The sequence below is a fragment of the Oncorhynchus mykiss genome, chromosome 13 (genome assembly GCF_013265735.2).
Source record: "Oncorhynchus mykiss isolate Arlee chromosome 13, USDA_OmykA_1.1, whole genome shotgun sequence".
Taxonomy (NCBI): Eukaryota; Metazoa; Chordata; class Actinopteri; order Salmoniformes; family Salmonidae; genus Oncorhynchus; species Oncorhynchus mykiss.
Window position 1 is genome coordinate 44872261 of NC_048577.1, and position 25409 is coordinate 44897669.

The window sequence follows — 25409 nt, forward strand, 5'->3', positions numbered from 1 at the left end:
GCAGGGCTATGTCATCTTAGGTCAAAGGCATTTGATATGGTGGAGATCATGTCAAACAGTAATGCTCCTTTGCACAGCGGTTTGTGTGTCCTTGCATTTCATAACATTGTATGAAACTGTCTGTAACAGTAACACTCAGAACACCAAGAAGAGAGCATTCTGGAGCACTGAGTGACAGCTTTACGGTTGTCTTTGGTAATGGTTGGTTTGTCTTCTGGCTGAGTGGGAGGGGGAAAGGAATGCATCTCTAATTTTCCATCTGTGCTCCCCTATTGGTGTGTGTGTGTGTATATGTATGTGTGTGCGGGCACACGTGTGTGTATATGACATGACAGGTGTCTTAGGATGAACACTGCTTCAATTTGTTACATCACCCCAGGCTGAGGTTGCCTCCCCTCACCCCTGACATAATCAACCACCACCCCATGTGTTTCGAGTCAGTGCCCCTTGCTCGCGGGCATGATGGTGTAAAAATCCCTTGATAATCTACACAGTCTGTATGCTTTCCCAGAATTGTGCTTCAGTAAAAACCTCTGGTCTCCATCCAATTTCAATGAAAGATGTATGCCATTTTGCCATCTTGCTACCACATTCAGAGACACTTTTAAAAGGGCTTTTATATAAAACGTACTTGCAGGAGAAGAAGGGGTTTTTGGATGCACTGTGGAGTGTGAATAGTAGGTGCTGAGGATGAGCCGAGGAGAGGGAATGACAGGGATCAGACTATTTACTGTACTTGGACTACTTACCACTGAAAATAAACCCTCTCCTCTGCTGGCCATGTGGGGTTTAGTTCAGCACTAACCTTCGCACAGAAGGAATAGAAAAATCCAAAGGAATAAAAATACATTTTTTAATACAGTGCATTCGGAAACAGCCTTATTCTAAAATGTCTAAAATCGTTTTTTCCCCTCATCGATCTCCACACAATACCCCATAATGACAAAGCAAAAACAATATTTTGAAATGTCCGCAAATGTATAAAATAAAATACATCTGAAATATCTAATTTACATAAGAATTCAGACCATTTACTCAGTACTTTGTTGAAGCACCTTTGGCAGTGACTACAGCCTCGAGGCTTCTTGGGTATGACGCTACAAGCTTAGCACATCTGTATTTGGGGAGTTTCTCCCATTCTTCTCTGCAAATCCTCTCAAGTTCTGTCAGGTTGGATGGGGAGCGTCACTGCACAGCTATTTTCAGGTCTCTCCAGAGATGCTCGATCGGGTTCAAGTCCGGGCTTTGGCTCGGTCACTCAAGTACATTCAGAGACTTGTCCCGAAGCCACTCCTGCATTGTCTTGGCTGTGTGCTTAGGGTCGTTGTCCTGTTGGAAGGTGAACCTTCAGCCCAGTCTGAGGTCCTGAGCGCTCTGGAGCAGGTTTTCATCAAGGATCTCTCTGTACTTTGCTCCATTCATCTTTCCCTCGATCCAGTCTAGTCTCCCAGTCCCTGCCCCAGAAAAACATCCCAACAGCATGATGCTGCCACCACCATGCTTCACCGCCATGCTTCACTCTAGCATAAAGACCTGATTGGTGGAGTGCTGCAGAGATGGTTGTCCTTCTGGAAGGTTCTCACATTTCACAGAGGATGTCTGGAGCTCTGTCAGAGTGACCATCGGGCTCTTGGTCACCTCCCTGACCAAGGCCCTTCTCCCCCAATTGTTCAGTTTGGCCAGGCAGCCAGCTCTAAGAAGAGTCTTGGTGGTTCCAAACTTCTTCCATTTAAGAATGATGGAGGCCACTGTGTTCTTGGGGACCTTCAGTGCTGCCAAGATTGTTGGTACCCTTCTCCAGATCTGGGCCTAGACACAATCCTGTCTTGGAGCTCTACGAATGAATCCTTTGACCTCATGGCTTGGTTTTTGCTCTGACATGCACTGTCAACTGTGGGACCTTATATAGACAGGTGTGTGCCTTTCCAAATCATGTCCAATCAATTGAATTTACCACAGGTGGACTCCACACAAGTTGTAGAAACATCTCAAGGATGATCATTGGAAACAAGATGCACCTGATCTAATTTTCGAGTCTCATAGCAAAGGGTTTGAATACTTAAGTAAATAAGGTATTTCTGTTTTTCTAAAAACCTGTTTTTGTAATTATTAGTGTGTCGATTGATGAAGTAAAATGTGTATTTAATCAATTTTAGAATAAGGCTGTAATGTTACAAAATGTGGAAAAATCAAGGGGTTTGAATACTTTCTGAATGTACTGTATGCCCACCAGGCTTTTACCTGCCGTGCAGGGCATCTTGCAAGGTCTGTCAGTCAGACGAACCTGTTTAAGATGCTGCGAATTTTCGCAGTTTTTTGTTAAAAATCGCGCAACATTTCAACGTCCTGCTACTCATGGCAGGAATATAGTATATGCATATGATTAGTATGTGTGGATAGAAAATACTCTGAAGTCTCTAAAACTGGTTAAATCATGTCTGTGGCTTTAACAGAACGTGTTTAGGAGTAAAAATCCCGAGGAAAACTGTTCACAAAAAACACAAAAAAAATATCCGTCCGCCAGTCTATGTATTGTCTACGGCAAGGGAAAATAGATAGAGACCCGTTTACAATGCCTACAGCTTCCACACGATGTCGCCAGTACTGGCATTTCATTGGTAGTTTATCCTTGGTGTGATGACGAATAGGCACTTCCTGTCTTGGGGTCCATCGAAGGAAGTTATGAAAGGGAAAATATGGACGATGATTTCAAAACTTGCTGCTATCAAATACAGATCGCCCCGTGATCAATTTTATCGATTATTAACGTTTATTAATACCTAAAGTTGGTTTACAAAAGTAGTTTGAAGTGATTTGTAAAAGTTTATAGGCAACTTTTAGTAATTTTAAACAATGACGTTGCGTTTTGGAAAGGCGCTTTTTCCTGGATCAGACGGGCTTCATAAATCGACATTTTGGGTATACTTTGACGGATTTAATTGGGAAAAAGACCCAATTGTGATGTTTATGGGACATATAGGAGTGCCAACAAAGAAGCTCGTCAAAGGTAATGAATGTTTTATATTTTATTTCTGTGTTTTGTGTAGCGCCGGCTACGCTAATTATTTTGTTTGCGTCTCGTTCAGGTATTTCAGGGGGTGCATGCTATCAGATAATAGCTTCTCATGCTTTCGCCGAAAAGCATTTTACAAATCTGACATGTTGGCTAGATTCACAACGAGTGTAGCTTTAATTGAGTACCCTGCATGTGTGTTTTAATGAAAGTTTGAGTTTTATCGAGTACTACAGTTGGCGCTCTGAAATTTCCGCTGATTTTGGTCCCTGTACAGGGACCGCAGCCATAAAAGCAACAAGGAGCAAAAATCAATACAGTACCTGCAGTATGTCTGAAGGCACCACAGCAGTAGAGATGCCTGAGGATTTCACTGAGTGGAGTGGATGAGGTGCTACAGGGGTTGGGTGAGGAACTCTAATGGCCTCCTGATTGTGTTGTGAGTTTTTGTCTCTGTGAGGTGGATGTTGGCTGCATAGAAATGGAACAGAAAGAGCAGCCATCAGCATTAAGAAAGTGTGCCAGCCAGCCAGAAAGCCCTGATGGTTGCTATTTAATCAAATGAATCAAAGCCTGCTTACCACAGCTGTTCTCCATGATTTTGCATTATGAGCACAATGTACTAATTCAAGTGGCATCGCAATTCTATGTGGAGAAGTAATCTGTTGAATATATTTAAATTGGTTACAGTATAGCTGTTTGGACGGGATGGTCTAGCTGGACTGTGTGTGTGTGTGTGTGTGTGTGTGTGTGTGTGTGTGTGTGTGTGTGTGTGTGTGTGTGTGTGTGTGTGTGTGTGTGTGTGTGTGTGTGTGTGTGTGTGTGTGTGTGTGTGTGTGTGTGTGTGTGTGTGTGTGTGTGTGTGTGTTGCTCTGTCCCCCATTGCGTGGGCAATACACTCGGACCGACCATATGTTACATAAAAACAGCGTGAAAGTCCTAATCCTTGATCGCAAAGCATTACGCAACCTCTCTCTGCCAAAGGGCAACCCATCTGTCCCTCATCATCATCCCAGGCAAACAAATATGATGAGAGGAACTCATTATAGTAGATCTGTAGATCTATCCAATGGCCAACTGTCCAAGGGCAAACATTGGCCATTGTTTGTGCTCCTTCTTTTCACTCAGGTCATGCACTGTCTGACTGTCTGTTTCAGTTTGTTCACAAATGTTGAGGGCACCAAACCACGAGTAAAACATTCTCTCCACTCAAGCATTTTTCTGATGGAGAGAAACATTCAAAAGTTTCAGCTCCCAGGCCTCTAGTCGTTCATTCTAATTTCTTATGCAAAAAATGGATGACAAATGTTTGAGATCTAACCTGTTTGCTGCACATAGGCCTATTTGATCAAACAGCAGGAACTAAAGATATTGGATATGGGTATGCCATGCATGATGAAGATGATAAAGATGATCCATGCTTGATCAACAGCAGGTCAGTAGACTTACTGGATTCCATTTGCATGGTCTCCTGATATGAGCTTTGAGACCAACATACACCATGAACAGATATTGCAAAAGGATAAATATATACAGTACCACTCAAACGTTTGGACACACCTACTCTTTCCAGGGTTTTTCTTTATTTCTTTTACTATTTTCTACATTGTAGAATAATAGTGAAGACATCAAAACTATGAAATAACACATATGGAAACATGTAGTAACCTAAAATATAGTTTATATTTGAAATTATTCTCCACCCTTTGCCTTGATGACAGCGTTGCACACTCTTGGTATTCTCTCAACCAGCTTCATGAGGTAGTCACCTGGAATGCATTTATATAAACAGGTGTGCCTTGTTAAAAGTTAATTTGTGGAATTTTGTTCCTTCTTAATGTGTTTTAGCCAATCAGTTGTGTTGTGACAATGTAGGAGTGGTATGCAGAATGCAGAAGATAGACCTACTTGGTAAAAGACCAAGTCCATATTATGGCAAGAACAGCTCAAATAAGCAAAAAGACATGAAAATCAATCGGGAAAATTTTAACTTTGAAAGTTTCTTCACTTGCAGTCGCAAAAGCCACCAAGTGCTGTTATGAAACTGTCTCTCATGAGGACCGCCACAGGAAGAAGACCCAAAGTTACCTCTGCTGAAGAGGATTAATTCATTAGTTACCAGCCTCAGAAATTGCAGTCAAAAATAAATGCTTCACAAAGTTCAAGTAACAGACACATCTCAAAATCAACTGTTCAAAGGAGACTGTGTGAATCAGGCCTTCATTGTGGAATTGTTGCAAAGAAACCACTACTAAAGGACATCATTAATAATAAGAGACTTGATTGGGCCAAGAAACACGAGCAATGGACATTAGACCAGAGGAAATCTGTCCTTTGGTCTGAGGAGTCCAAATTTGAGATTTTTGATTCCAACCGCTGTGTCTTTGTGAGACGCAGAGTAGGTGAACAGATGATCTCTGCATGTGTGGTTCCCACCGTGAAGCATGTAGGAGGAGGAGGTGTGATGGTGTGGGGGTGCTTTGCTGGTGAAACTGTGATTTATTTAGAATTTAAGGCACACTTAACCAACATGGCTGCCACAGCATTATGCAGCGATACGCCATCCCATCTGGTTTATGCTTAGTGGGACTATCATTTATTTTTCAACAGGACAATGACCCAACACACCTCCAGGCTGTGTAAGGGCTATTTGACCAATAAGGAGAGTGATGGAGAGCTGCATCAGATGACCTGGCCTCCACAATCACCCAACCTCAACCCAATTGAGATGATTTGGAATGAGTTGGACCGCAGAGTGAAGGAAAAACAGTCAACAAGTGCTCAGCATATGTGGGAACTCCCTCAAGACTGTTGGAAAAGCATTCCAGGTGAAGCAGGTTGAGAGAATGCCAAGAGTGTGCAAAGCTGTCATCAAGGTAAAGGGTGGCTACTTTGAAAAATCTCAAATATAAAATATATTTAGATTTGGTTAACACTTTTTTGGTTACTACATGATTCCATATGTGTTATTTCATAGTTTCAATGTTTTATCTATTATTATACAATGTAGACAATAGTAAAAATAAAGAAAAACCCTTGAATGAGTAGGTGTGTCCAAACTTTTGAGTGGCACTGTATATCGTATACAAGGTACAACACTTTGATTGTAATGCTGGTAAAAAAAAATAATGACAATGCAATGAATGGCCCGAAGTAAATCTATCTAAAAGCTAATTTACTCATTCGTAGACTACGTGGCGCTGTCCATGGTCCTGAATGACCAGTATGGCCGTTCACACGCATGCGGTTCTCATCGTTGCCCAGCAATGAAGTAGTTCACCCCATATTATCCTTCTTATCCCCCCCATTTACCTGTGGCGAGAGGAGAGGGATGTTGAGTTCATCACACTGGCCCAGTTGCGGATTGCGCGTGGAGGAGGGGCGTGAGGGAATCCCGGGCACGGAAGGGTTACAGATATCGCGCTTTTGTCGTCCGTTATCAAAGGAAGTGAAGGTGGAAGAATGAGTGGACCGCGATATGCAGCCAGGGAGAAGAACATTCTCTCGAATGTTTAAAGTTTGAGCGGAAAGACGATGTGTTTTGTTATGTCATGGACTGTTATTGCCCTGGGAGTCCAAAGAAGTGGATGGATTCCTGGGCGAATCAGCGACAATGTCAACGGGACTGACTGAGCTCGAGGAAGCATCTTTGCACGTCTCGCACCATTGCTCAAGCAGCATCAACCGCGAAATGAACATTCTGGTGTATTGTGAACATTTAATGCTGTAGGTGTAACTTATTTTAGACACCGCCAAAGAATTGGTGCAGTAGACTATATTGCAAGTGAAGTCTCTAAAGACATTGTTGGTGGTGCACAAAGATGCTCTAAAAACAACCGGAAGAAGTGAAGGTGACAATCGACTATCAACATGGGGATTTATGAGTCATTGACTTAATCATTTAATTAACCTATAGGCTACAGCGGAATAACTTTATTTTAGAGACTTAAAAGCCCGAAGACCCTGCTCGTTTCAGATGCTACGGGACATCCTGGCATTTGGTGGTTTTCAAGCGGTTCCTCAACGTGACACTGCACGCGCACTGTGCGCTTTGGCTCAAAGTGAGCAACGCCGCGGTTTCGGCTGTGTTATTTGAGTGAGAACCGGACACCCAGTGGATGCCGCAGAGTTGTTTGGGTCGAAACCGAAACAAGTGAAGGGTCAGTGGGCTGTTTTTGGGAATTCCCCATCCGACTGCGCCTTATTTCACCATGGATGACTCGGGGATAATTCGGCGTCGGAGGCTGCAGGTGAGGTTCGGGTGTAATGTGTTTGATAGTATCTCTAATTGACAGTTAGTTCCATGTAGGCTACGCTCATGTCAATAGAAATCGTACAGAATGTGCCATTGAGTTGAGATTATGTTCAATACAATTTTTAGGCTCATATGTTAATAACCAACTACCCACACACAACATCCTTTTTAGAGCATGTGTTATAACAACTGTGCTATGTATTTATGACTTCATATGCTCAGCTGCAGAAATCTTGATTTAATGTATCTCAGCAGAGGTCATATTCATAAGATACTTGGCGACTCTATGTCTATAATGCCATTCAAGGTAATATCTCCATAATGAAAATGTACCGCCATGCATATTGATATGACATGTTCATATTACTAAAGCCTACGTGTTCATCCATTATGAAGTAGCCTGGTTAAGTACGGGTCACCCCTCCCCCTTGGAGTGTGATTCAGTCAAGTGAACTGAGCTGAGCGGCCAGCCAGGCGGGCAGGCAGGCAGAGTGCCTTAGGGCGTCATTAGGACTGGGCAGTATAGTGATGAAGAGGAGGGAGGGATAGAGAGCTGGGGATGGAGAGACTGGGGTTGACCATTACACTGTTTCTTTATTGTGCTGGGACAATCCACCTCATGGCATTGTCAACACTCTCAATTCCATCCTGTGTGTGTGTGGTATGTGTCTGTTCACATATGCTTAACTTCACAGTATTTCATTTTTTATTTTACCTTTATTTTACCAGGCAATTCAATTAAGAACAAATCATTAATTACAATGATGGCCTGGCAAGAGGCAAAAGGCAATGTAAGACAAAATGGACAACAATCTGTCAGACATGGGATGGTGAGCCAATCACTGACACTGACTGAGGTGATGAGCATGCCCCTGTCTAGGTTCCGATCAGCTCCCCAGACTGACTTTCTCACCATTGTCCTTCGTGTGTTCACGAAATGATGGGGCCAGCGGTGGTGTAGCTGTGGGCAGGGAGCCCAGCCAGTACTGTTTCATAACAGCCAGGGCCATTTCTCCTCTGGCTCAGAAGAGAGGAGCTGAAGGGCATGACGTCAGACGACCATTTTTAGTGCTGCTGTTTCTCCTATCTCATGGCAGGGTCCGGCAGCAGCATTACTCTCTGCCTGCCTCTGTCTGATCCTCATGGCTGGCTGGTGTCTTAGCCAGCCCATCTCATTATCAGAGAGCTTCACAGAGATTACTGCCAGGAAGTGGTCTGGGGGAAGATAATTAAAGTAGCACCATATTGCTGATATTGAGGTGTTGTACAAAAGCTGAAGAACATACATACATTCAGGTACTTTTTGCAGGTTCTGGAGTTCTAGGTGAATTTATGTTTAATAGAAAGGAAAACACTGCCCACTGCTGCTCATGCAATAACGTTTAGACCATTAGGTCTTCATCAGCATCCATATCCCAGCTGGGGGTGGAAGGTTCTATATACAGTGCTTTCAGAATGTATTCAGACCCCTTGATTTTTTCCACATTTAAATAGTTTTTTCCCCCCTCATCAATCTACACACAATCTACACACTCCATAATGGCAAAGCAAAAACAGGTTTTTAGAAATGGTTGCAAATTTATTAAAAATGAAAAACAGAAATATCATATTTACATAAGTATTCATACCCTGTACTCAGTACTTTGTTGAAGCACCTTTGGCAGCGATTACAACCTAAAGTTTTCTTGGGTGTGACGCTACAATCTTGGCACACCTGTATTTGGTGTGCTCTGTCAGGTTGGATGGAGAGCGTTGCTGCACAGCTATTTTCAGGTCTCTCCAGAGATGTTAGATCGGGTTTAAGTCTGGGCTCTGGCTGGGCCACTCAAGGACATTCGTCTTGTACCAAAGTTAGACATATTTTTTGCAAATGTATAAAAATAAAAAACAGATACCTTATTTACATAAGTATTCAGACCCTTTGCTATGAGTCTCGATTATTGAGCTCAGGTGCATCCTGTTTCCACTGATCATCCTTGAGATGTTTCTACATCTTGAGTGGAGTCCAGCTGTGGTAAATTCAATTGATTGGACATGATTTCCGTTCTTAAATGGAAGACGTTTGGAACCACCAAGACTCTTCCTAGAGCTTGCCGCCCGGCCAAACTGAGCAATCGTGGGAGAAGGGCCTTGGTCAGGGAGGTGACCAAGAACCCGATGGTCACTCTGACAGAGCTCCAGCGTTCCTCTGTGGAGATGGGAGAACCTTCCAGAAGGACAACCATCTCTGTAGCAGGCCTTCATGTTAGAGTGATCAGATGGAAGCCACTTCTCAGTAAAAGGCACATGACAGCCCGTTCGGAGTTTGCCAAAAGGCACCTAAAGACTCTCAGACCATGAGAAACAAGATTCTCTGGTCTGATGAAACCAAGCTTGAACTCATTGGCCTGAATGCCAAGCGTCACGTCGAGCAAACCTGTCACCATCCCTATGGTGAAGCATGGTGGTGGCAGCATCATGGGATGTTTTTCAGCGGCAGGGACTGGGAGACTAAAGATGAACGGAGCAAAGTACAGAGATCATTTTTTTTGTTAGTTTTTGTTGTTGTTGTTGTTGTGAATTGTTGTAGTAGCTACTATCTTGTCTCATTGCTACAACTCCCGTACGGGCTCGGGAGAGACGAAGAAGGTTCAATAAAGAAGGTTGAAAGTCATGTGTCCTCCGATACACAACCCAACCAAGCCGCACTGCTTCTTAACACACGCGCATCCAACCCGGCTGGCACCAATGTGTCGGAGGAAACACTGTGTACCTGGCCACCTTGGTTAGCGCGCACTGCGGCCGGCCCGCCACAGGAGTCGCTGGTGCGCGATGAGACAAGGACACCCCTACCGACCAAGCCCTCCTTAACCCGGACGATGCTAGGCCAATTGTGCGTCGCCCCACGGACCTCCCGGTCGCGGCCGGTTACGTCAGAGCCTGGGCGCGAACCCAGGGACTCTGATGGCACAGCTGGCGCTGCAGTACAGCGCCCTTAACCACTGCGCCACCCGGGAGGCCCTACAGAGAGATCTTTGATGAAAACCTGCTCCAGAGCGCTCAGAACCTCAGACTGAGGTGAAAGTTCACCTTCCAACAGGACAACGACCCTAAGCAAACAGCCAAGACAACGCAGGAGTGGCTTCGGGACAAGTCTCTGAATGTCCTTGGGTGACCCAGCCAGAGCCCGGACTTGAACCCGATTGAGCATCTCTGGAGAGACCTGAAAATAGCTGTGCAGCGACGCTTCCCATCCAACCTGACAGAACTTGAGAGGATCTACAGAGAAGAATGGGAGAAACTCCTCAAATACAGGTGTGCCAAGCTTGTAGTATCATACCCAAGAAGACTTGAGGCTGTAATCACTGCCAAAGGTGCTTCAACCAAGTACTGAGTAAAGGGTCTGAAAACGTATGTAAATGAGAGAGTTCTGTTTTTTAAGAATTTTGCATACATTTCTAAAAACCTGTTTTTGCTTTGTCATTATGGGGTATTATGTGTAGATTGATGAGGGGGGGAAACTATTTCATCCATTTTAGAATAAGGCTGTAAGGTAACAAAATGTGGAAAATGTCAAGGGGTCTGAATACTTTCCGAATGCGCTGTACATCACAATCACATATATTAATTAGGAATTCTTATTGAAAGGATATAACCCCGTGAGATGCACCATCCCGTGTTGAAACGGTCACCAGCGCACCATGTTCTGTTCTGGGCTGAATACACAAGTATATTGTGGTGCATCCGGTGGAACAGTGACTTGTAACTGGGAGTTCCACCTCCCTCCTGGGCCACAGCATAGTATACTGTACTGTACACAGCATCCTGAACTGTATTTGTAATGTTGTGAACCACAGCAATCACATGACAATAAAGTCTATTTCAATATTCATAGACATTTGACGTATGTTTTGTCATTTGTGTCACAAACATCCCAATGTGGTTGCGACTCAGAGGGACGATTTAGACTCCTCAACCCACAGGGCAGAACCTTCTGGAAGAGCAGTCATCCTCGTCAGGGAGAGGGGGTAAATATGGAGTATAATTGTTTTGCTTTCAAATCTGTGATCAGTCAGTGGGAACGGTACGGTTGTGTCAGAGCTCCATCTGTCGTCATTCCGCTCCAGATCTATCAGATTCAGAGCACCAATCTCTACCGTCAGCCAGTCACTGCACTTTTATTGTGTTTAACATTCAGAAAGCGGAAACTCAATTACAATCCCTTCCATTAGTCTCAGCTTCCTGGATTTACCGCGTCAATGACACAATGTCTGGTCATTGATAAAGTCTAGATTTCAGTGTGACATGAGTTTCTCCCCATATGGCCTGACAAAGTGAGAGAGCATTAAAATATTAGTTCAACAATGAAAATCATGTTGTTTGTAGGGAAGTTTGAGAGGGTGACCGTTATTCATTGCATTTTTTTAAAATTCGAAAACATGACATTATAACGTACATTATCTGACATTCTGATGCAAATCTAAAGCAAAAGAATAGTCAGGAGGGGAGGCACATTTTGTCAGACCACTCTCCAGACCCGATGTTATTCCATCATATATGAGCTGATTGGATACATTGGCCCTCAAACAGCTAATCTCCTCCCCTGAACTCATTTGGTCTTTTTGAAACTGTACGCTTTCCTGAATCCCTTTACTATATCCCTCTTCCATATCCCACTACTGAGTTGGCTCTGTGGAGTGACCTCCTCCTAAGTATCCCCGGTCCATGGTCCAGTTTCCTTCCTCCAAGGTAGGGCCCTGTCCATGGTGCTGATTCCTTCCTCCAAAGTAGGGCCCTGTCCATGGTGCTGATTCCTTCCTGCAATGCAGGACATTTAAAACTTGTAGTGTATTTGACATTTTAAAAGGCTTCTGAAGTTTGCAATTGTCACGCTGGTATAAAGGATTTTGGAGACAGGCGCAGGAATACACAATAGGGGTTTTTAATACACCCAAAACATACACGTATACAAAAACACTGGGCTGTACCCAAACAAAAGAGCGAGGGTAAACCTCATTGAACGACACGGGACAATACCCGTAATCAGAGGTGGGACCAAGTCATTGTTTACAAGTCACAAGTAAGTATCAAGTCTTAGCACTCAAGTCCCAAGTCAAGACAGTCAAGCATCAAGTCAAGTCTCAAGTCCTAAACTTTGAGTTTCGAGTCCTAAACAAGTCATAATGTGCTCTTCACCAAATGTAATACCATTTCATATTTTTAACAAGAGTAATAGTTAGTATATTACATTTACTCAAATCATGAATGCTTTTAAAAATATATATACATTTATTACTTTCCAAATAAACGTTATATTTCCATGGAAATACATGGGTAGCCATGAGAAGGACCCCCCCAATAGTGATCGACTATTGAGGATCGCAATGGGGCGCAATTGGGCAATGTAGGCTTGTACACAATCGCCCAACCTTAACAAACACACACACACACACACACACACACTCACTCTCTCTCTGTGTGGTTACAGTAGGCTAATGTATATCAATGGTTTTAGGAACAGCAGTGACATCAGGCAGGATTTAGGTTACCAACTGCCTAACCAGTTGTAGCACAATCTTGGGTGCAATGATCACGTTCCCGCACTGACTGACTGTGTGGAGGATCATTGATTTAACGTTACGTTAGCCTACATGATACACTAGTAAAGTAAAATATATAGCTGTCGTCTATATTAGCCACGACTTACAGTTCTTTGTGCAGCTTCAAATGTCTAACAAAGTTGGAAGTTGTTGCGCCTCCGTCTGTAATTTCCTTCCAGCATGTTTTGCAAGTTGCAATCCGTTTTTTGTTGATACAGCGTTGTCTTTATATCCGAAAATAATAATTTTGTTTATTATCTTTCCAAGGGCTCCATCTGAATTCACCCGACGACGTTCCTCTGCACTGCCATGCACAACTTTTTCTCAGCTAGCACAATTTGATTGGCTGCTGTCGGATTCTATCTGTAAAGAGTTGATGCGCTGCACACTTTTTTTAATAGCATCATTTTAAATATTTGGGCTTGGGGAGGGTATCAAGTAAGGTCAAGTCATAAGGCTCAAGTCCAAGTTAATAAGTCACAAGTTATTGGTGTTAAAGTCAAAGCCGAGTTGCAAGTCATCATATTTGTGACTCGAGTCTGACGCGAGTCCAAGTCATGTGACTCGAGTCCACACCTCTGCCCGTAATACACAATATATAAAGCACGCAGCATAACATCTGCACCAACGCATAGGTACTCACACCACCGACGGTCATGGGAACAATAATCGACCCCCCAATGGAAACCAAAGGGCACACATATAGAAAACAAATCAGTGGGAATAGTGGACAGGTGTGCGTGATGAAAGTTACGGAGGGATCCGTGACAGCAATTTACATTTAGAAATTTTAGACTTGATTTTCTCTTGCTTAAAATGTATCAACCCCCGACAAACAATTCCATGAATTATAATCAACATAATAATTCACATTTCCTGTTGCTGCTGGATTATTTTCCTGAAGTAGAAACCTTCCTCCCCGACAAACAGAAGGTTGCAATCTCTTTGATGCACCACATTGTTCTCTTTGTTGTCTAGAAATGCCTCAGACACACCACAGCACTAAAGGGCCCTACTGAGGACATCAGCCAATGAGCAGACTCATTTTGATGCAATGCCACATTCGGCGTAGTGCATCCTGCTTTGTTCCTTTGGTTTCATACCTCTATATTCAGAAGGTTTTCTCTTCATTCTTTCTTACTCTAACTAGTCTGCACTTGTAGCATAAAAAGATTTCCACTCCTTGTGTGTCAAAGCGAACTAGATGTTCTCTTCATAATCATGTTATGAGAGGTTATGTGACCTGGATGAAAAAGTATGCACAATGGAGAGTATCTATTGAAAGTGCATTTCAGTACAGGCATAGCCTCAATATGGATCTATGCCACAGCTCTTAAAGTGGCAATTGTAAAGTGATTTACTGGTATGTGTTGTATGACGGGTACGAGCCAGATGTCTTTATGATGTTGTGTCTGAGATTTGTTCATACACCTTCCCCGTCTTTCTCTGCACTGTCTTCCCTCCATCCACACTTTCAAGTAATGTACAGAGCTCTGATGGCTCAGGATCAATTAGTCTGACCAATGGAGGAGGAGTGAGGAGGAATCAATAGGTTGAATATTCGGTTGTCCTTGTAAAGAGGGATTTGTTTCTATTAACACGTAAACCCATGGGAGGAGCTTAATATACACCAACAACTATCGATGACCTTCGGCTTGTGCTGGGTGTAAAACTCATGTGAGAATCTGACCTTACAATGGTGAGGTCACTTCTCTTTTGATCCAAAATGATTTATTTCATATTCACTCCTCAATCAAGGTCCTACTGCCTTCTCTCCCAAGCATTCATAGTTTTTACCAGCTCTCTCTTGGGTAAGACTAAATCTGTGGAGTGTTCCGTTTGACTCTTCAAGGTAACTGAGTGTTGAAGGTATCCTGCTATGTGGGAGGTTTGTCAAAGACATTCCACTAGACAAGCACACACTATGGAGAGGGTTTCTCTAGTTGTTCCAGTGGGAGAACCTTATGAAGAGGATCACACACACACACATGATTCAGTCTATTTCCTATAGTGATGAGGAAAAAATTGATACGGTTACATATCGCAACATTATTTTTGGATGATATTAGGTATTGATTTGTAATAATAGAAAATTATAAAAATAATTGTAGCTAGCGCTAGTCGGCTGTACCTGCGCCAAAACTCTGGTATTTTTCATCCTGTAGCTTGTTCTCCATCTTCTTTTTAAACAGTGAGCCAACAAGTCTTCAGCACTTTTATTTCCCTGACTGATCACAACTCATTTTCTCATGATCTCTCTCTCTCTGCAGCAGACACATAGTGAGCAATATGTTCCGAATATTGAATCGCAATATAAAATCATGACAATCGCAATACATATCGTATCAGCTCCTAAATATTGTGATAATATCATATCGTGAAGTCCCTGGAAATTCTTATAGTATACATGTAAGCACACACTCTCTCTCTCTCTCTCTCTCTCTCTCTCTCTCTCTCTCTCTCTCTCTCTCTCTCTCTCTCTCTCTCTCAAACAATCAGGTACACTTTAGCTCAAGATGAACCAAATATTGTATTAATTGTCACTGGTTGCCTGTCAATGCTAATGGCATCTTGACGGAGTCGCCCCTCATTGACAGGAGTGGCTAATGCATTAATTAATGCTCTACACAACACACACCTGGGAAATGGGCTCAGTGTCTCTCTTGGCTACTCTCTCCTGATTTATTTTGCAGTACCTCTTGGTAAATTTGCAATTTCTCTGTCTCTTTCATGTTCTACATGTATGTCTGGAGAGAGTGGGAGTCTGCTGCAGTGAATGTGTGTGTAAGAAGTAAGCAGTCAGGGACACAGACAGAAGCATAATCAGGCTCTGGTTGAGGCTGAAGCTCTAGGCACCACAGAGCTTAAAGGGATAGTTCATCCCAAATTACAAAATTACACATTGGCTTCCCTGTAAGCAGTCTATAGACAAGGTATGACAGCAATCCATGCATTAGTTTTATTTTCCTGGAATTGTTTCCAAATGCTAATGTTTTAGCATTTGTGGCACAAATCCCATTCTAGTCATAATACCAATATTATCATTTTTTGCGCATGTCCAAATCCTCCGAAAATATCTCAAATTGACTGTGAAGCTCAACAAATGTCACTATAGATGATTTGAACATGATGCATGAAAAATACAAATATCGGTACCATGACTTGAATGGGATTTGTGCCACAAATGCTAAAACAGTGTCAGGGAAACTAAACCAGTGTCTCAGTTAGAAGCATTTCAAATAGCCAGGCTAAGCTGGTGTAGGATTTGGCACTTCTCAGCGTTTGCTGCTGTTCCAGCACAGTGTTCTGGGTCCATCTGGGACCCAGGGGAGAGATAGGGGGGTGGACACACTGTTCTTCTCTGCTGGGGGAACACAGAAAGAGAAAGAGAGAGAGAGAGAGAGACAGAGAGGGAGAGGTAGCGAGAGCGTTGGTCCACTTCAAAGCACTGGTCCACATTACTGAAGCACACACTCACATATACAAGCACATAATGCACTTACCCATCCTCTCTGTTCTGCTGTTTCCTGGTATCTCTCCCTCAACGGAATTCACAAACAAAGACACACAGAATACCATGTACTGTATATATATGTTGTCCGGACCTCTGGCAGTCTCTATGGGGGTACCACAGGGTTCAATTATCGGGCCGACTCTTTTCTCTGTATATATCAACGATGTCGCTCTTGCTGCGGGTGATTCCCTGATCCACCTCTACGCAGACGACACCATTCTGTATACATCTGCTCCTTCTTTGGACACTGTGTTAACTAACCTCTAAACAAGCTTCAATGCCTTCTGTGGCCTCCAACTGCTCTTAAACGCTAGCAAAACCAAATTAATGCTTTTCAACCGTTTGCTGCCCGTCTGGCTAGACTGTAAACGCTCCTTTCAGACTCATATCAAACATCTCCAATCCAAAATCCAATCTAGAATCGGCTTTCTATTTCGCTAAAAGACTAAAAGACTTCACTCACGTCGCAAAAATTACCCTAGTAAAACTTACTATTCTACCGATCCTCAACTTTGGCGATGTCATCTACAAAACAGCTTCCAATACTCTACTCAGCATATTGGATGCAGTCTATCACAGTGCCATCCGTTTTGTTACCAAAGCCACCCACCACTGCGACCTGTCTGCTCTAGTCGGCTGGCCCTCGCTACATATTCGTCGCCAGACCCACTGGCTCCAGGTCATCTATAAGTCTATGCTAGGTAAAGCTCCTCCTTATCTCAGCTCACTGGTCACAATAACAACACCCACCCGTAGCACGCGCTCCAGCAGGTATATCTCACTGTTCATCCCCAAAGCCAACACCCCCTTTGGCCGCCTTTCCTTCCAGTTCTCTGCTGCCAGTGACTGGAACGAATTGCAAAATTTGTTCCCTCACTAACTTTAAACATCAGCTAACTGAGCAGCTAACCGATCGCTGCAGCTGTACATAGTCCATCTGTAAATAGCCCACCCAATCTACTTACCTCATCCCCATATTGTTTTTAATTACTTTGCTGCTCTTTTGCACACCAGTATCACTACTTACACACCATCATCTGCTCATCATCATCTACTCATCTATCACTCCAGTGTTAATCTGCTAAATTGTAATTACTTTGCTACAATGGCATATTTATTGCCTTACCTCCTCATGCCATTTGCACACACTGTATATAGACTTTCTTTTTTTCTATTGTGTTGTTGACTGTACACTTGTTTATTCCATGTGTAACTCTGTGTTGTTGTTTGTGTTGCACTGCTTTGCTTTGTCTTGGCCAGGTCGCAGTTGTAAATGAGAACTTGTTCTCAACTAGCCTACCTGGTTAAATAAAGGTGAAATAAATAATAAATAAATAACGATTAATGTCCTGTATATGTGAGTCTTTATAGCAGAGGCGAGGTCCAAGTGGACTAAGAGACTGAAGGGAGGTGTCATATCATAACACTCCATTGCTTAGCTTATGTACTAATGTGGTGAGGTGACTTAGTGGATGTCTGTTTCTCTGCTTCTAACCACCTCGTAACCTGTGAATCCCTCTAATGTTACCAGTACCTGATCTCTGTTGTCCTCTCTTTTTCTGCCTTTCTTCCAGAAGGATCTGCCACTGCCCCGCAAGAACAGCAGGTTAGTACATCCTCCCTCTTGGCCAACTGGGCACTCCCTAAGAAACACACCCCGAGCCAGGGGAAGTGTGTGTTTGGAAACAACAGCTCTTTTATCAGCCGAGGGCTCTACTGTCCTGGTTGGAAGATTTCATCCCTGTTGAATCCCTGTTGAGACATGATTAGCATTTCAACACCCTATTGAGGGTTTGAGGATACTTTAGAGGTACTTAGAGGAGAATTAGAATGAATGGAGGAGGCAATCCTGCCATCTGTCTGGGTAGACAGTCTGATCGCTTTCCATGGTGCTGAAACACTTCCTCCTCTGTCTTTGTCTGTCTCTCGTTCTATCTCTAGCTCTCTCTCTCTCGCTCACCCTTCTCATACCCTAGCTTCTGTGTGGTAGGGAAACAGCTCCAGTGTGTTATTGTCTGTGTCAGCAAGACAAAGATATGGCTGACATAATTGATTGTGTTAATGAAATGTTATATGTGTTAATTATATTGCGTTAATGATATGTTAATAATGTGGTAGATGAAGCTTTCATCATTCTATCATTGTGTGTGTGTGTGTGTGTATGTGTGTGCGTGCGCACGCACGCTTGTGTGTGTTTATAATCACAGCATACAGAACACAGACCCAAGCAGTCTCTCTGTGTAGTCTCTGTCCCTACTTCCATCCAGTCCCTCTCTCTGCCTTTCTCTGTAACCCATCTCTTCCCCCTGCCCATATCACCCTCACCATACCCCTGGGAAATAAACCAGGAAATGAACCTGGGGACCGTGCTAACCTCTGACATCAGTGACCACTGGTCATCTCTATTTTTCCCTCACAGTGGTATTCAGCTTTCATTTTGTCCCCCATTTAGTCATCAACTCTATGCTCTCCTCCAGAGATGTACCATCTGGGTTCATTCTGTCTCAGTCTGGTTCCCATTCTAGGCCTCCCTCCCCTTAGACCAGTATAATCCATATCATCCATTATAGATGAGCTCACTGGAGTAGGCCTCACATTCATCTACTGCCTTGATCTATTCATCTGGATGGGGTGTCTCCTCTATTGTTCTCAGTAGGCTTGTATTTATCAGCACTGTTGAGGTTTTAGATTTGCTTGGATGAATTACGGAATGGTTGTGCTCATATCTAATCTAATCTGTTTTTTGTTATGTAAGAAACGTCCGCTTGTATACACACATATTGCAGATAAACACACACATTTCTACCACCTCCTAGCATCAGCTTCACTTAACACGCTCTGGACTTCTTTAAGTGTCTTCTCCTCCTCCCTGGGATTATGAATTCATCATCCCTTCTTCCCTCGCTCTCTTTTCTCTCATTCTATATACAGATTTCCCCCTCAAGCACACACACAGCGAGAGAGAGAGAGTGCATTCTTACGATATTACCCCCTCCCCCCAACTTCTTTCTGTCTCAAATGAGTCCTTTTGAAAGTTTTTCTTGGTAAGCCCTTTCCTTGCCACGACCCTTACCCTTGAGACACGATCCACAATACCCTGTCTGCTTTTTTGTTCCTATTTAAAACCAAAGACAGCCTCTCTCTCTCTCGCTCTCCTTTACTGTCGTTTGTCCACCGCCACATCACTCAGACACTGGTGCACATCTAAAGGTTGAGAGAGCGTTTGCGACGACATTTTCAAGGGACCCTGCTGCTTCCTGACTCTCACTTCTCAACTGCTCTCGTTGCTTAGCATTACGCTAAGCTACCTTCCCTATACAAGCAACATGTTCCGAGGCACCAAAAGGTACAATATAAAACAAAGGGCACTGTTAAATAGGTCAGTGTGTCCTGAGGGATGGGGGATTCTGTCTTTGAAATACGTGATGTTGTTCCCTGTCCTCCCTTTTGTTTTATCCTTCTCTAATCCCTCCCTCCATCACCTCATCTATCTGTGTTTCTCTCCCTCCCTCCATCACCTCATCTATCTGTGTTTCTCTCCCTCCCTCCATCACCTCATCTATATGTGTTTCTCTCCCTCCCTCCATCACCTCATCTATCTGTGTTTCTCTCCCTCCCTCCATCACCTCATCTATCTGTGTTTCTCTCCCTCATCTATCTGTGTTTCTCTCCCTCCCTTTATCACCTCATCTATCTGTGTTTCTCTCCCTCCCTCCATCACCTCATCTATATGTGTTTCTCTCCCTCCCTTCATCACCTCATCTATCTGTGTTTCTCACCTTCCCTCCATCACCTCATCTATCTGTGTTTCTCTCCCTCCCTCCATCACCTCATCTATCTGTGTTTCTCTCCCTCCCTCCATCACCTCATCTATCTGTGTTTCTCTCCCTCCCTCCATCACCTCATCTATCTGTGTTTCTCTCCCTCCCTTCATCACCTCCTCTATCTGTGTTTCTCTCCCTCCCTTCATCACCTCATCTATCGTGTTTCCCTCCCTCTGTCCATCACCTCATCTATCTGTGTTTCTCTCTCTCCCTCCCTCCCTCCATCACCTCATCTATCTGTGTTTCTCTCTGTCTCTGTGTTTGTGTAGCAGCTAAGTGTACATGAGGAGGTGGTTAGCGTTTACAGTGCGACTGATGTGTTTGTGCTTGTAAGGTCACCGAGTGTGTGTGTGTGTGTCCATCTGGTTTTGTATTTCTGCTCAGTTCTGCTGAGTGAGGCTGTTGAGTGGCTCAGAGTAGTGTTTATGAAGATTGCTGTGTCAGTGTTTCTACGGATATCCTCTATGTACCAGCTAAGATAGGACTGTAGCATTAGTTGAGGCTTAACATAGTATTTACTAATCAGTGACTCAAATGAAAGGTGACTGTTTGATTATATCCATGGCTCTGTTTGAATCAGGTTGACTCAGTGATGCTGAGATAAACTCTTTGTTGAGCGATGACTGCAAGGGGATACGTAGCTGTCTGACACATAGAATATTCTAAAATAGTTAGTTCTAGCTATGATCAAGATAATTTCGCTTTAATCTCAGAGAAGTTATCCTACTCCCAATGACTTCATTCTCTCCTGCTGATTGGCCAGGGATTAGGCTGCCTCTGGCCTGTTATTACTGCAGTTTTAACACACACACCAACACACACAAACACCCACCAGACAGAAGATACTCGACTTAGTCAATATGCTGATTAACAAGAAGTCTGTTGTGCTGATGTTTCATATGAATTTGTGTGTTCAATCATCTCATAGTGCCCCTATATAATTGCTTTCAAACAAATGTATATCTTCCCATTACACTGCAGTGTAATAGATCTATCAGCCTTTGTTGCCATTTTAAGTTAGCTGGTGCTCTGCTACAGCAGGTTCATCAATGGCATTCCCTATTTGTTTTGAATGGACATGCCATTATCACACTACATTATCTTCCAGTCACATCCTCAAGTCAAAGTGGCTTAGCAAGTGAGGAGAGAGAGTGAGGGAGAAAGAAAGGGGTAGAGAAAATGAGAGAGGGAGAGAGAGGGAGTGAGTAAGAGCACAGGGCCCAGGGGTAATATCTCTATCTCAGCCTCCATCAAGGACCAACACACTGGGGTTATGTGAGCAGTGAAGACATGCACATGCCTCTCTCTCTTTCCCTCTCCCTGTTTCTTTATGTCTGTATCCAGCTCTTTACAGTTTAAACACGAAAGAGAGGATGACAGAGAGAAAGAGAGTTTGTGAGCGAGAGAACGTCCTGGGATGAGTGTCCATTCAGCTGTAGTCAGGCACATGTGTGCACACAAGTCTCTCCTCTTTTTATGTGGGTGTGTGTGTGTTTCCATGTGTGTGTGTTAGCTAAATACAGATGTATTGGGTGGGTGTGTTCAGGATGGAAGGAGTGAGAGGTAAAGAAGATAAAGAGGGAAGGAGAGATAAAAGGAGAGATAATGAGTGTTGATAATCAGACAGTGTATGTCCCTCAGGTGCTGGGCTCAGGTGTACCTCATCACAAAAAAGATCAGAGCGAAAACAACACTGCTCCATCCCCAACCCCTCCCTAGAACACACACATACACACACACACACACACACACACACACACACACACACACACACACACACACACACTCACACACTCACACACTCACACACACACTCATGGCCACACCTTAACCCTTACAAACAAACAAGGCCATCAGACCACTATTACACAGTACTTAAAGGTAGACTCAGTAATATGAGGTAGATGCAAAAAGTAAAGAGCGTAGTGGGTCAACTAAGAGCATTAAAGCACAAGGCTCAACTTCTCCACTGTGTTGGTGCCCTGGCTGCCACGTTGTTCACAGTGTGAAGCGAACCCATGCTCATACGCAGATACTGTGTGTGACTGTGAGAGTGAAGTCTTGCATCTCATTTATCACAATATATCTCCGGTGCTGCTTCGGGGCAGTGTCATTTAGCTGAATCTACCTTCAAACAATACCACACATATCACACATCGAATGAGGTAAGTGAGGTGTCAAGATACCTGGGCCAGACCAAATAATCCGTCCTTCTGAGTGGTCTCCTGTCCCTCAGGGAATGTTTGGATTCAATAGCAGTAGCTTTGGTGGTAGTGGTAGCATTACTCCTCTCTTAAATCATTTCGGTGGAGTAATGGGGCTTTTATTCTCTTTGATCTTCTTTAGTCCCGTCGGAGCCTGACTTCAGTTCCAGGAAAAGTCTACCCCTCAATACTGAATCTGAAGAATGCCACTCTTGACACTGTCCGCTGTGTCTCTGTCAGCCTCTATGTTTTTAGACAAAATAAGGGATCTTTGTTTATCAAAGACTATAACAAGAAGCTAATGTTTTGTCTCTGAGACTGCAACGTCAAAAGCTGTTCTAGCTTTGAAGTAAGCCCCTAGACCAGTGTTATTCAGTGTTGCAGTTGTAATTTTTTAAAATTAAATTAAGAGTGAAGGTTATTGTATGGGACAATATACAAACGTTTTTGAGAAAGATCATTTGAAAATTGTTATTTTATTGAGTAAATGTATTTATTGGTTTCTTTTTTTATTGGAGTGTCGATGGGGTGCCCAGAAACTTGTCGAAAGAATAGTTTGAATTTCACTGCCCTAGACACTGATCTACGGTCAGTTGTGATTTACCTTAACTGGCTATAGCCCCCACAGTAGTATGGCATTGGTTGAAGCTCAATGTTAAATTCAGGTACACAACACACTCCCTGCCTCTGGTCACGAGCCATCTGGGTTGTTAGGCAAACAAAAAAATGTCTTGCCCCGACCTAGCTCAATATCTAGGAGTCGGATAAAAACAAGACTACAGCGTCCATAAAGTGACTATTAGACTTGCCACCTTTTGGACTGAATACGTTTGTAGGGGAAACAGTTTTGATCAAATGTATAATTTATCAATCTCACATGCTCGTTTCTGTACATTAAGAACCAACGATGTGTTACCCTTTTGTTACATTTCTGACATCGCTAACACCCAGCTAGCACAGTGGATCTGGGCCGATTCCGGCTGAGAGTCGGTGCGCTCGGCTGACGTCATGTGGCCCGAGTCTGGGCCGACAGCAGCAGTTGTCACACCCTGACCATAGTTTACTTTGTATATTTCTATGTTGTGGTTGGTCAGGGTGTGATCTGAGTGGGCATTCTATGTTACATGTCTAGTTTGTCTAGTTCTATGTTCGGCCTGATATGGTTCTCAATCAGAGGCAGGTGTTCGTCATTGTCTCTGATTGGGAACCATATTTAGGTAGCCTGGGTTTCACTGTGTGTTTGTGGGTGAGTGTTCCTGTCTATGTGTTTTCACCAGATAGGGCTGTTTAGGTTTTCGTTACGTTCATCATGTTCTTTATTTTGTAGTGTTTGTACTGATTCGTGTTTTACGTTTGTTCATTAAAACATGGATTGCAATCTACACGCTGCATTTTGGTCCGACTCTCCTTCTCATATAGAAAACCATTACAGCAGTATTACTTATGGCTAGGTTGTGGGGATTGAGCTTGGGCCGATTCCTGTGTCAGTTATCTGGCCCAAATGTATTACTTGGGCCTCGGGCCAATTGTGGCTACTCTCTGGCAGATGATTACACAGGATGCTTTATATAATTAACATTTCATTATTTCATTATTTTTTTCCATATTTTCTCATTGTTTCTGTGATAAAAAATACAATTATTTAAGTAGTGTTTTAGTATTTTGATACTTTGTGCAAGGCAAATTGATGAGCATTTAAACATTTGCAGATCGGACCTCCTGAGTGGTGCAGCGGTCTAAGGCACTGCATCGCAGTGCAAAACTAAGTTGCTACAGATGCTGGTTTAATACCCGTGCCGACCGGGAGACCCATGAGGCGACGCACAATTGGCCTAGCGCAGTCCGGATTAGGGGAGGGTTTGGACGGCCGGGATGTACTTGTTCCATCAGGCTGTAGCAACTACTGTGGTGGGTCAGGAACTGACATAGTCACCAGGTGTACGGTGTTTCCTCTGACACATTGGTGCGGCTGGCTTCCGGGTTTAACGTGCATTGTGTCAAGAAGCAGTGCGGCTTTGCGGGGTTGTGTTTTGGAGGACGCAGGGCTCTCGACCTTTGCCTCTCCTGAGGCCGTATGGGAGTTGCAGTGACAAGGGGACAAGACAATTGGATATGACGAAAAGGGGGTAAATATATAATAAATATATATATATATATATATAAATACAATTATTTAACAAAAATTGTGGATGGGTATAATTTGTATGTATACAATGTATAATAGTACGATAAAAAATGACTAAATCAGGTAATTTTGTTTACATTTATTTAAAATGGCATCAAGCCCGCTCCTGGGAGGGATTCTGGAAAAATGCCGGCAAAATTGTCTGAATTCCATTAGATGGATACATCGTGTCGATTCTGGTCAATCATTCATTTTGATTTCCGGCCGAGTCCAACACCCGATTCCGGGCCGTTTCAATCAGTTATGGCCCCCCGGAAAAGGGCCACTTCTGGGAAGATTCCTCATGTTAGCTGGGCATCTTTTAAGCCGAATCTCAGGAGTTCTAAAACCAGACCAAAGCACTTGGATTGCGCAGCAACAGCGCTAGTAGCTAGCTTTCACCAGTCGGACGAGAGGCAAGCTACAGGCTAAGGAAGATAGCTTTATTTTGCTATGGAAGTCATCTGGCTGAAGTCATCTGTGTAAACGGTTGGCCTTGAAATTTGCGTGTAATCAGAGTACAAACAAATAAGCACAAATAAGAATGTCCTTGGCTGCTATTGCCAGTTAGCTAGCCAACTAATGTTAGCCAGTAATGTTAGCTAACTAGCTAGCTACAAGCTAACAAGGCTTTAACATTAGCTGTGTGGACTGATCATGAACCGGCCGGCACAACTCAATGTTGACAACATCTCCCACATTCGTCCACAAAGCACAGCTAGCTAGCTAAATAAAGTTCATTGTCAACACCAAACGTTGGGAAACTGCCACGCTGGAGAGACTGGAGAGACTGGAGAGACCAACTCTAAACTTTCAAGGAATACGTTGTTGCCCCTCCGTCAAATGCACTCCATCC

At 43.4% G+C, this 25409-nt stretch overlaps 1 protein-coding gene across 1 annotated transcript in view; it reads left to right on the forward strand.

Moving 5' to 3' along the window:
- Nucleotides 1–6453: 6453 nt before the first annotated feature.
- The window catches only part of LOC110485188 (microtubule-associated serine/threonine-protein kinase 1), a 65238-nt gene continuing 46282 nt past the window's right edge, over nt 6454–25409 (forward strand). The window contains exons 1-2 of the mRNA XM_036941242.1: nt 6454–7263; nt 17939–17967. Coding sequence (XP_036797137.1) covers nt 7225–7263; nt 17939–17967 — 68 coding nt within the window. The 5' untranslated portion in view covers nt 6454–7224. The remainder of the gene's footprint in view (nt 7264–17938; nt 17968–25409) is intronic.